Genomic DNA, 13,415 nt, shown 5'->3' on the forward strand with positions numbered 1-13,415 from the left:
CCAAAGTCCTGTTTATGAAGTTTAGATTGGTGTGCAGACCTTCCTACTTCTCTTTTCTGTTCCTGTGTGGCGTTTTAATATAGCAAACACTACTGCTGTAATTCCAATACCCTTTCAACATCCACCATAATTTTGTCTTGGTGGATGGGAGGGGAGGGGGGCATAAGGGCGTTAAAAGACCAAACCCACCACTCCATTTTCCCCTTAGATTTTTTCAGATCAAGCAGTAATTATACATGTTGCCTTCCTAAGCCTGTGGGATTGCTCTTATGAGTAAAGGTCTGCCATACTGGGGCTATTATGTGACAAGTTGGAAAATAGCCTTTGTTCCCATGGTAACCTTTTTTTTGTGCTTTGGTGCATTTTTCCTCTGTGGTTTTATGGTTGCTCTGGAGGTTTTTCTATTGTGGTATTTTAATCCCCAGTAGACAGTGGATGGCAGTTCAGTTTACTTTTTGCTGTTATGAAATAATTTAATTTTGAAAAAAGTTTATTTGATTATGGAACTCTTGTAAACTTTTTATGTTGTGGTTAGGGTATTAATGGTGTGGTAGCTTTCTCTGTAAGCATGTCATGCACTCAGAAGTCAAAGCAAACAGTTGGTAATAGGAAAGTACGTCCAACTGGACCAAGCTGCTTCTGTTGTAAACTAATAGTTTTAATACAGTTATTCTTTTAGTACTTTGGGGCCAAGCTGTTGCCAGACATATCAGGTAGATTTTTGTCTGCAACGGAATGACGTTTCTTAAGGTCATTAACAGTCAATATTCTGGTCATCAATGTCATTTCAGGTTGATGTAATAAGGGTTTCATAAAATAAACTTTCAAACAAAGGAAGGTGGTTTTTAGGAGTTGCTTGTTTAGACTCTGAGGGAAGAACTTCAACTAAAGTTGAGAGCCTGCTTTTAAAAGGAGGAGGCTTTTTAAAGAGATGCTTTTATTACTGGTAGCATCTCCCTGCATTTGCCTTCTTTGTGCATTTTTCTCCCTTGCTTATTCAGTTTTCTTTGTCTCGGAATCCTTCAGTAGCAGAGCAATGTACTTGTGCAGTCTTGTCTTGCCTGAAATTCCTCATGGTTATGATTTCCCACTGGTGCCCCCATCAACAAGTGAGCCTCACTTGAATCATGGCATTTTATGCAGCTTTAAAATGTTTCTGACTGAGAAGGCAGCAGGGCCTCACCAGGTAAACACTGCTGTGCCCTGGTAGGAGAGTTACCAGGGTGCATAATGGCTTGCATCGTTTTCAGTAGTGGAAAATGAGATGGTGCTGTGAAAAATTGGATCTTCCAAGCTGTGTGTCTCCTCCTAGTTAGGGCAGGTGAGCAGGTGCAGGAAAAGAAAGGGTTAAATGTACTCCCTGCCCCCTCAAGCAGACTTTCAATAATTAACCAGATAATTTTCCAGATAAACTGTTCCTGCCTTATCTTGCTATACATAGCAATTTATAATCAGCAGCACAAACACCAGCATTGCATGCATTTAAACTGCACTAATTCTATAAGTGGGCCAAATATGAAAAGTTAGAGCAAATGCACTGTAAGGCTTACTGGAGTTCTCTGCCTTCCAAAGCCAAAGGCTTTATGCTGATAGGAGACTCCCCTTTTAGGTTAACCATTCCATTTCAATTGATAACTCTATCTATACACTGAAAAACCTGCAGAGCAAGGAAATTTTATTTCCCTGGGGCAGTTGTGTCTTGGTAGGTTGTGACAGCAGTTAGAGGAGAAAAGTGCCTTGCAGAAGAAAAGTAGGAGGATGTTATACTTCTCTGATCACTAAATCACTGGGTAAAAATTAGTTTTATTTCCCTAGGAAATAAGTGCTCCTCAGTTTCAGTCCATCAGAACACGCTTTCTTTGATGCTTAAGTTTATATTTTTCTGTAGTCAGTCGATTATTTGGAGGTAAAATTTGGATTGCCAACTGTAGTTGCTACCAAAATATTTCAGTAGAGAAGGTCAAGGAAAAGTCAAGGTTTACAGCTGGATGGAGGAAAGTGCTGAGTCCTGTCAGCATCCACTAAGGTAAATGGGAACTGAAGGAGCATAGCACACTTGCTTCATTTTGTAAAATCAACATATGCCTTAAGGTTAAGCTAAATACAGGAACCTGTTCACTTTGACTGCGGCACAGAACGCATCAGATTCTATTTGCCGAATAAACATTGGAACTTAAATGCTTTTTTTAAATCCTGAGTGCATATTTTTAGATTTGGTGGGGCTTGGAAAAAAGGTTGGAGCCTTTTCTATTAGTGCATGTCAGAGTTTGCTTGTTATCAAAATTAAGATCCAGGTATGAAAGTGTGATGTGTGACCCTTAGGCATTGCTAAATAAAGTAACTTCAAGTGAAAGCTGGAGCTGCCGAGGAAAAATACCATCCAGGTTCTCAGCTTGCTTTTTCTTAACTAAATGCACTTCCTTTCCAATTCCTTCATGTTCCATCATACTGAGCATTTCTTTAGATTAAAAAAGGTTGTAGTGTTTGAAGTTCAAAGAATTGAAGGTTTTCTCTCTTGGAATACAAAAGCTCTGTGCTTTAAAAAAAAAACCCAAGAAACCCTAAAGAACTAATTGAGGCTGACCACTAATTTAAATGTAATATTACAGCTACTGAATTCTATTTGTTGCTTGCTTGTTTTTCTTTAAAATATGCTCTCAAAGAGGGTAAATGTTGCTCTGCCTACTCTGGGAGTGTTGTTGCTGAGGCTCAGGGGTGGTTGGGTTCCAGCAGTCTTCCTCAGCTCAACATTCCCGAGGTCCCACATGACTGCCTTCTCCTCCAAAATTCTGATCATTTCATCTCTGCACCTCTTCACTCCTCTCTGCTTTCTTGGTCTGCTGACAAGAAGATTGGTTTATATACTCTGACATTTAAGAAACACTATTTTCCAGCCTGCTAATATGCTTTATTCAAGTAGTTATAGGAGAGAGACAGGGTTCTTTCCTGCAGTGAAGCTGTTTAAAAATTCAGGTTATACAACAAAAACTGATGCTGGTCAAACATCAATATTGACAATTAAAGCAGGCAGCATGGAGCAGAATCTGGGAGATGATAGATACATGGCACTGGGGGAGGTTGTGACTACCATCATTGTGGAGTGAATTGGTTTAAGAAATAATCTACTGGACAAGTTCTGACTAGTATGTCACTTTCTAAAGGAGTAATAGAATTATCTTGGACAGTGAAAATATTATGTGGACATGCACAAAAATAATGGAAGTAATGTGAAAAGGAAATGGTTTCTATGCTGTCTACTATGATGGCTGAGGGAACAATGAGTTAGAGAAAAGAAGGTGCTGGGAGAGCTGCTAAGAGAAGTAAAATGCTCTTGTTTTGGGCCACAGGTAGGTTAACTGCAGTATTTACAGTGCAGAGTTTACTACCATGTTTTTAGGTGCTAGTTCCCAGCAGAAGATGACTCCAGGGAGGTTATACTCCTTCAGAAATGAGATGAGAGGGTAGAAAAACTGCTGGCAGCCTCTGCATCTTGATTATCCTGATTATTCTTCCTCTTACAGTTACTTTCTTTTGTTCTTGTGGTAAAAATATGATTCTATAATCTCAAGTTCTTTTTACCTTTGTTTTTGCATACCTTTATTTATTGAGGTGTACCTGAGTTCCTTCTGTTTGTTTTACTGCCAGAAAATTTCAGTATTAAAAAGAAAAGTCAATGATGTGGAATTAAAAAGGACTCATCTAGATCTCATAATAATAAAAGCGCTTGGAACAAATGACTTTGGAATACATATTGTGGCTTATGCTTCTTTGGAGTGCTTCATTTTATCATCAGAGAGGCATCATTTGTTTTAACTGTGCTCCTGTATGACATCTGGTTTGGAAAGCATAATAACCTATATAATCAGCTTTTAAAATGCTGGATTATCTGTGGGTTTATTGACTCTTCTTTACAAAATCTGTTATTTCTAATTAATTCTCCATATAATTATTACTAAAGCGAACTCTGAGAGACACAAATGAGCTTGATGGCAATGGCTAGTCAAGGTCAGCATTTAACTGCCAGCATTTGCACTGTTAGGGATAATAAATCAGGCTTATTTTTAATCACATACCCTGCAACGTGACAAATGTTACTGGAGCCATTGAAGCAACGGTTTTCGCAATCATTTAGGAGATACATTTGGCGTTGTTAAACCCCTGTGCTGCCCTTGGCTGTAGCAGCATTGGGATAAAATATGCATGCTCTGGTGGATCTCCTCTGTTTGGATCCTGTGGAGTTTTATGGGAGGGGTGTGGGACTGTGTTTGCCTATTCTTGTTGTTGTATTAGAAATAATGAGAGAAGCATGAAAGCAACAACACCCAATCTACCTGTGGGAACCACTGGCTTCTGAAAATGGGAATGAGTAGCCAGCTCTTTGGCACTCTTTCACATTTCTGGTGTTTTCAGTTGTGAGTTTATATTGAAACTAGCTTGCCACCCACAAGGAATGTCTTGGCTCAACAACAGCCTGTTGTGTAAAAGTTTTTCTTAAAAAACATGGTAAATATCAGAGCAATAGGGTATATGCTCTGATTTGGTTTTGGGTAAATACGGTGTTTTCACTCAATCTGAATTTTAAGATTGAAACCTGCTGTGGCCCACATATGCCATTAGATTTAGCATGTCATTCTAACAGATATTTGGCACTAGGCTAGTTATCTTCCAGGGAGTCAATTGTAAAGTTTCTAATATTTTTTATGGTATTCATTCTTACATGGATCAACTCTTGGATATTCCAGAAGAGAGAATGACTTGTTGCTTAAGTAACTTGTAGTATTGTAACTAAACTTCTCATCTGGAGCAAATAATCAAACTTATCTCCAAAAAAAAGGAGCAAAAATTAAATTAATGTAGATATCTCTGTTATAATAAACTGAATTTAACACTGATATTTTGCTTATTAAGTGTTACCTGCCTATAACTTTTCCCACATGTCAGTTTACATTAGGCATTTTTACAGGCCAAAAATTTACAGCATGCTGATGTGGAAAATTAATGCAAAGGGAAATATTTAACTTGGAGCATGCATGAGAAGTAATTTCAATGTGGAGGGTTTAGTGTAGTTTTTCTGCCTATGCATATTATAGAATAAAGGGCTATGATGATTAATAAGAAGAATTGATTTAATGACAGTGATGAATAAATGAAATATCTTCTTATGTCATCCACACTGGATGTCTGGCCTTGAAATAAAGGCCAAGGGGTAGGTTCCTAATCAGTCAGATATTTTTCCACAATGGTGACTAAGGGGAGGCATGACAGCTTGAAAAGAGAGAGATTTAGGAGGAAAAGGTACAACCATCTGTGTGTGCCTTGTTTGGAAAGAAAAGCTTCCATGGAGAGAACGAGTTATCCTGAGGTTTAGCTTGTGATTTGAGCATTTTTTTGTGCTCAGCCTTTTATTATTTGCGCCACTTTACCTTTGTGTGAGGTATTACAGCAGCGTTTTGAATTAGCAAATACTCTGGTATTGCATGGGTGAAAGAGAAAATAAGAGATTTTTTTTAAAAATTGTTCATTGAAGGCAATCATAGCCAGAGCTGGCACAAGTTGGAGGAGATTGAAGTACCAACAGCAAATATCAATGTTTCTTTGCAGTAAGGTATTTGAGAACAATTCTTGTTTGATATTCCTGTTAAGAATGAAAATGCCTCATCTATGTTTTCATGTATTCCACTTTTAAACTGAATAAAAGAATGAGTTAATTTGATTTAATTGCACAATGTTAAGCTTCCACCTGTGATGCTGTGGCTGAGTAGCTGAATACATACTTTGTATTCAGGCTATACCTTCCAGCTGTACTCAAGTCTTCAGTGGAGAGGAGCACTGTATAAAATATGCTACAGATTGCGTCTTAGGCAGGCATTTAATAATAGTCATGGATCAACTGGTGTCTTAATTTGTCTTTGCTGACTTTTTTTTAACCTAATAATTCTGTGAAAGTGCAATTTTGTAGGGTAGCTTGTGTCTAAAAAAAGGTTCTCCCACCTTCTGCAAATCCTACATGACAATTTATTTTCAACTAAAAATAATACATAATTACATATATATATGCAGTATATATATAGAGAGAAGCATGTGCATGCGTATATATATAAAAATAAAAATCATGCACACTGCTGTGATACCCTGGAAACCTCCATTTCTCTACAGGAAAAGCTCTCTAATAAAATTACGTCTTTTTTAGATATAAAAAAAATACACTGACCTCTTTTAGGGTAGAAAGACCAGGAAAGTTTTTGCCAGTCTTATGAAGAAATGGGAACATGCAGCATCAAAATTAAAAATCCCCTGAGACATTTTGGTCTTACATCAGAATTGAAATGTTTCCCATCTCAGGCAAAATACTGATGTTTGCAGTGAAAGAAGGAGAATTTTCAAGGTGAGTTTTCCAGGTTACTGGCATTTTCTGTAGAAAGTAGACACCTTTTTAAGATTTTTGTTTAATGGGAGGTCTAATTTTTTCACGCAGCATGGAATGTGCTGGAGGGAGAAAGTGTTTTACTTTGTCCTAACACATCAGAGCTGAATACCAGCACAGCCTTGGCAAATCCTGGAAAAGTTACTTTTCCTGGGGGTAAATTAATGCAGTGTGTGCAGGTATGACTGACTGGAGCACACAGAACTTATTTTAACATGGATTTGGTGAGGCTTTCTCTCTTAACAGATGAGCTAATGCCATCACCTAGCAATTATCGAGTAGTTTGATGTTATGTAATGAGAGTATAAATAGCACAGGGACTAAAACTAGTAAATCTAACAGACTAGTGAGGAGACAAGAGCAGGAATGAATACTATTTGGAACTTTTTGATTAACATCTGAGCGCTGTCATTTAAGCAGACATTTAGATTTGATGTTGCACTGAAGCTGTAGGGTAGGGGAGCTGCGGTCCCTCATTTGGAGTGACATTTGAGCTGTGCCCTGTGGATAAATCACTTGGCCTCTGCATCCCTCTTTAAAGGAAGTTAGAAATTTGGAAAAAGGCAAAGGGTTCATACTTGAGAGTTCTTTAACAAGCTCATTATCTTATATTTGAATTAAGACTACCTGTGGACTTTGTTTCCCAGCGGCTGATGGACAAACAGCCTAGGACCTGCAGTTTGACCTGCCTGATAATTTCCCTGCTGGTGGGAAGTCTTTCAGGGTTGTTTTTGTAGTTGTTTGGCAGCGTTCAGGGAGATAACGTGTAAGAAATGCAAGAGGTCATGTTTACCTGGAGAAGAGAGGCTGTGTGGAAGGAGACTCTCTCTCCAGCCCCATAGAGACATGGAGGGATGCAAAACTTTCATCTCCTTCAGGATCTGGCATGTTTCTCCAAGCATGCCCATTGCATTAGGGTGGCATTTCTAGTTCCTGGGGGAAGGATACTCACAGGATCAGGAAATGTGACTTGTTTATGAAAAGCATTGTCCTTGAGAGTGGAAAATGTTTCCTAATGGTGCCCTGCAGTTTGAGACAGAGGTAGGTGATTGAATCAGGCTTGTAAGGTGCATCTCTGTACCAAACTTGAGGATGGTCTGAACCTCCAGTGCTGCTTTTCTGGCACTTTTCTGGCACGTACAGGCACATGGGAAAATCTTCTGCACTTGCAGAATGTACAAAGGCTTCAAAACTACATGAGAAGTAAGGTGCTAAATTGCAGGAATATCAGAAATAAGCTCATTAACTACTGCAGGGCTAAGCAGGAGCACAGACAGGGGAGTACATACCACCTTGCTGCACTATTTCATCGCAAGGCCTTAGAGCTTTGCTTACAGGTACTCCTTAGCTGTGAAGGCTTCAAACAAATAAAGAAACAGAAAGAAAATTTATAGCTGCCAGGTTGCTGCCAGAATGGTTTGTTTGTTAGTTAGTTTTTCATTTTCAATTTTAATCATCTGCTACCAATAAATTCCACTGCCCTTGTGGTAACTTCTCACATTAACATTGATATATTATGGGTGTTTTAAAACAGACAATAAAAATATTGCACTTACTAATTAAAGCAATTTGTGTATTCAGCTAGGCACTGCCAGAAAGAGTTGTGGTTTACTAATTGTTAGGTGCCTTGAGCAATATACCTGTTATTAATTCTTAATTGAACTTTGTATTATGGCTGGTGTGAATTGAAATATTCATATCTGCTTTGTTTTGTTTGATTGTTTTCACTCCAGCTCTTCATTGAGAAGTGTATCAACTGGATCTTCAAGACCTTCCAAAGTGTGTTTGGTGTGTGGAGATGAAGCATCTGGATGTCATTATGGGGTGGTTACATGTGGCAGCTGTAAAGTTTTCTTCAAGAGAGCAGTAGAAGGTAAGAAAACACAAAAAATATCAACACAAAAGACAAAATATTTTTTTTTTTTGTTTTATAAAAGAAATATATATATATAGACATATAAATTTTCGTATGTGTTTTCTGCTGTTGGTAAAATTCTATGTTGTTAATATGAAAAAAAACCATGTTGAGTGACCTTTACAGACTTTGTAAGCAACTTCATCAAGTGGATAAAAGGTTTTTAATATCTGATAATAAGAGTTCATGGCATGCGAAGGGCATAAATACTGTATAGGTTTTTGGAAGTCTTTCCTGATGAGTAAATGTTCTTACTACCACAGATGAAGTAGGAGATAGCTACTCACTGATTTATCTTCATGAAAAAACCCTAGAAGGAAAAAAATAGGTTCTTAATATGGTGTCCAGCTTGTGCACTGAGTGAGGCAGTGTGAGGTGTGATTAATTTCTTCTGTGATCATTAAATCTACTTCTGATGGCAATAAGGATTTAGCTCTCTGTTAAATAGACCTGGAGGGCTTGTGCGTCACTGAAGTCAAGGCTTCGTGTAATGTCTATCAATCTATTTATCTATCCATCATCAGAAGTGTCAATCTAATTGAAATTAACTTCCCAAAGTTATAAGGACACGAAAAGGTTTCCCCTTGCTGAAAACATCTTCTCTTAAAGTTGTGTAGTAGCTGACCTTGATGTCTTCATTCCCCAACTTCTTCTTCTTGAGCATTTAGTTGCTTGATATAGCACATGAACTTGAAAACCTTCTTTTTTCTGGCTGAGTGATTTCCTCCATGAACTTCCACACCACATCCTGGATGGCTCTTCAGGCACTCACATCTAAGTTGACCCCTGAATCATGAGAAGATAATTTTTGGTTAGGTGGTGGTGATGGTGAAGCTTTCCATATACATGCACACACTGTGTGAAGTGACAGCACCTTCTATTGTCTTCCTGCCTCCTTTCCTGCCTCCCAGGAAAGCTTCCTCTCCAGTCTTGAATCACTGTAATTTCAAGGTACTATTTGCCCAATGATCTCTTTTGCTGACCATTCCAACATAGCATGATGGATATTCTCATCCAGATTTACAGGAATTTATGAAAAATTACTAAGGAATCCCTTTAGGAGTTAACAGAGCAGCAAGCAGTTTTCAAGCTTCAGAAGACAAAATTATTAGGAAAGGATTACTCTCTGATCAGGCATAGAAAGACGTTTTTTAAATGTAAATAAAACTGATCAGTAATTACCGAAAGTTTGCAAGTTATGCAAAAAAAATTTTAAAATGAAAGAGAAAGCTACCCTGTCATCCCTAAAAATTTGATGTGCTTTGAATTAGATTAAAATACATTTTTAAGAGTCATTATAGTAAGATACATGTACCTACCAGTGGTATGTGAACACTGTCTAGATTTCTTGGTATGCACATGACTGAGTTCTTGATGCTACCAGTAGCATTGTTGCTAGGCAGACACACATTTCTGCTAGGCAGAAATTTTGTCTTGGCTTGCATTTTTTTTTATATATTGTAGAGTGTTGGCCCCAAAAGGGCATAGCAAAAACATAACACACATATTGGCTTCAAACATCCTGGCACAATCCATATAAATAAAAGTTTTTGTAGGTAATTTTGTAACAAGAGGTTTCTTGTAGAGCAATCATAAATTTTTCAGTTGAGGACCAATAAAAACCCCTTCCTGAGGTTTCCTATTTGAAATAATTGAAACAATTAAATATTTGTAGCACAGGGACGCACACATTTCTTTCATGATCCACTAAATGTTCCTCAGTTGATGAACATCCTTCTTTTTGTAAGGACCTTTAAAGGTCTCCTCCAACTCAGCCCCTCTATGAAGTGGGGAGACAAATTGGGTCAAAAAGCATGGAAACAGAGAAAAGAGGGATTTGGAGAGAGAGAACTCTGCACACTACCCAGCTTTTTGGGTCTCAGCTGGAATGGTTAACATTGTCAACACACCATGAACAGCCATTGACTGCCAATTCCTTCAGGCTCCTCTGAAATCCTACAAACCCAGAGAGATTATAACAGAAAATAAGAACTGTATTGGAATTTAAACCCAAGAAACTAAGAAGAACAAAGTGACTAAAGTTTGCATTTCAAATTATAAATCCGGTAGTTGTATTCCCAGTTAATTGTGTCTTGGAAGTTTCAGGAAATGTCTAATGGATTTAGCAGAAGGAGAGGTGCAGACCAAAAGGAGTACTAAAATGGGTTTAATGGTAAAATTTCAAAAGTAATTTCAAGTGGCATTAAATCCAAGGCTATAAATTATTCAAGTACTAGTTTTAGTATCAAGTAGGTACAGGCTTTTTGATGACTGACTGATGAACAGGAGAGTGGTATGAAGAAACATGATTTTGTCATTAACATAAATTTGATCTGCCTTGTAAGCATTAAAAATCTTTGGGCTGTAAAAGTGTTGGTAAATGGTGTCACTGCAAAAGTTAAGGTATGTACATTTAGAATACATTTTTACATAGGTTAATTTTATTCTATGGGTTTTTTTCTCAATTACAGATATGGCCATCCCTAAAGTGATTTAAACTTGAATTTGTGATCAATATAGAGTCATATGCTGAGAATACACTGTACTGTGAGGGAACCTAAAGCACCTGGCCAGGCTTGTCTTCTCTTTTTCCACTGAAGCAGCTTTCTCTAAGGAGAGTAGCAGGCTTGAAGTCAGAAATCACAGCTGTTCTTGCCTATGCTTTGCATTTTCAGTCTTCATTATGTTCAAGTTCCAGACAAGTATGAGGTAATCTCTCCTAAATCAAAATGTATATTGTTTTGTAAGTTGCTAATCTTTTATTCTTCCTTTGGCTTGGGAGCAAGAAGAAAGGAAGGCATTTTTTTCATCTTCATATGCTGCTAAAGACTACAGCAAAAATGACCATTTTCTTCAAGTTATTTTGCATATTTACTTGGAAATTTTTAGCTTCTTAAAATGGGAGCATTGAAAATTATATTGGATCAGTTATAAGGAAGCTTGTCCTTTTTTTTAAATACAAAGATGGGATAATTCAGTAGAGGTCAGATTCTGCTCTTGATTTCTGTAGCAGAAGGTTAACCTCACAGCTAGTTTTTCGATTTTAAGTTAAGAAAATAAGCTCTGAAGTAAAAACACAGGCACAACAACGGAAGTTTCTAGGGTTGTGGGGGTTTTTTTTCCTCACCTAAACTTTTGTCAGTTTAGAGTGGAGGGATAATTTGACTGAAGAAAACTTTTCAGTCTGATTTGATGCCTCCTGGATGTTGCTGTGCCCCTAAGTGAGCAGCGTAAGAACAAAGAAATCCTGCCTGTTTTTCAGAAACAGGTGCTTTTCCTATGCACTTCAAGTTGAAGAACTTCCCAAGGCTTTATAGGCCCTAGTAGAAGATAAACAAAAGCCTCTCTCTGTGTGCCTCCCTTGTTTATTTGTTTTGTTTTCATTTCAGTTGAAGTGGAAAACTTATCAAGGTATCAGGAATGCTAGCATACATAGCCCTTAAATAATTTGTCTAATTAGCATAACTTTTTGTAGAAAGCCCCTGGTGAGCAGGTAAGTTCACTGTATTGATCATTTTATAAAGCAATACTTTTTATGCTATATGAAGCTGAAGTTGACACGTAACAGGCGTTTTGCACACCATTTTGCAGTGTGTACAGCCATGAATTTTGTAGGTCTGTATTACTATAATTAATTATACATACAGTTCTTCACTCTCCACTCTTCTGTTCATTCACTGTAATGGAGTCAGTGTTTTTCCATAACAGGATGCAATTTTCCTTTTATCCACTTTCCTAAGGTCCGTGGCCTCTCTAAATTTGACATCACTCAGTATAGATGTCCATATGTTTTCATAGAAATTTTTATGTGGGATTTGAAGTTGACTCTGTTCCTGACCTGTTGCAAGAATCTGTTTTACAACCTATCAAACAGAAATATTAGGTGAAGAGCAAGCAGATGGGTGATCTGCTGAGGGCAAGTGAGCTGGTCAAATTCATGTAGCAGCTGCTACTCTTACTTGATATGCTATGGTTAATAGGTGTAAAATAAAATTTAAATAATTAAGTCATTGTAGGTTTGAAGCTGCCACCAGCCTTCCATGCTTTCATGGATATATGATAAGGACTTTTCCTGGGTTTAGCTCTGGCAGGCAGTATTGCTCTGTGAAATTAAGTCTTGGTTCCTTCTCCAGGCTGGCTTTAGTTACTAAGGGCTCAGAGTTGAGGAGACTGGTAGGAGGAAGGTGCTAAAAAAATTTGCAATGGGACCCCCAAAAAGGAATAAAAAAAATCCCCAAGCAGCAAGAGCTGAGACATAAGAAAAAAAGGAAAGACTAAAGAATCTAACATATATTGCAACAGAATATTTTAAAGTTGGGGAGAGGCGAAACGTGAGGGAAATCTTTCCTTTTGGGTCTTTGGAATACGTGAGCTGCATGGAAAACACTGTCCAGTGTTCAGTAAAAAACGCTGGATGCATTCAGGTGAATGTGAAGTGGAGCACCAGGGAGCAGGCAGAATGTGGTGGCGTTTCAGATGGAGGGGGGAGATTTGGGAACCACCAAGGTGACGGAGTGCCTTGCTTTGAAAACAAGCACAGAATGAGTGGGCTTAGCAGCTGCAGTGCCACAAAGAACATAAGTTGGTTAATAGCTGTGAAAATGATACAAAAAATATTTTATATCAAGGAAGCTGAAAATCTGCATTCATTCCTTTCCAAAAGCATTAATAATTTCTTCCCTCCCCCAAGACTTCTCAACATTTGCAGTTTTTTTGAGGGTAACTTATTTACTGTGTGAGCTGGTGTTGCTGTGGAGAGGGATAGATGAGTATGAGAATTTAAATACGGGCAGCTGTCTAGCCTTGAAAAACGCACGCACAGGGCTGCGTGCAACTATTCTTCCCCTGCACTCTGTCATTTGTCTTTTCTTCTTTGTTTTATGAATGTTAATTTCTAGCCTGCTTGGTCTGTAAAATAATATGCTCAGTAGGTGATAGCCAGCCTGCACAAGCACAGATACCCAGTAAATGGAGCATGGATGCAGTGGTAAGGTTGGTTTATCTTGGGCAGAAGCCTTCCACTTTGCAGAAGCCACAAATTCAAGCACCAAATTCAAGCACCATACAGACTTACCT

General features: G+C 38.0%; 1 protein-coding gene across 2 annotated transcripts in view; it reads left to right on the forward strand.

Annotated features, from left to right (window-relative positions):
• Nucleotides 1-13,415, forward strand: part of NR3C2 (nuclear receptor subfamily 3 group C member 2) — a 189,389-nt gene that overhangs the window by 101,881 nt on the left and 74,093 nt on the right. For both annotated transcript variants that reach the window (XM_059471471.1, XM_059471470.1), the window contains one exon: nucleotides 8,158-8,297. In XM_059471471.1, the coding sequence (XP_059327454.1) occupies nucleotides 8,158-8,297 (140 nt within the window). The remainder of the gene's footprint in view (nucleotides 1-8,157; nucleotides 8,298-13,415) is intronic.

The sequence above is a fragment of the Ammospiza nelsoni genome, chromosome 4 (assembly GCF_027579445.1).
Source record: "Ammospiza nelsoni isolate bAmmNel1 chromosome 4, bAmmNel1.pri, whole genome shotgun sequence".
Classification (NCBI taxonomy): domain Eukaryota; kingdom Metazoa; phylum Chordata; class Aves; order Passeriformes; family Passerellidae; genus Ammospiza; species Ammospiza nelsoni.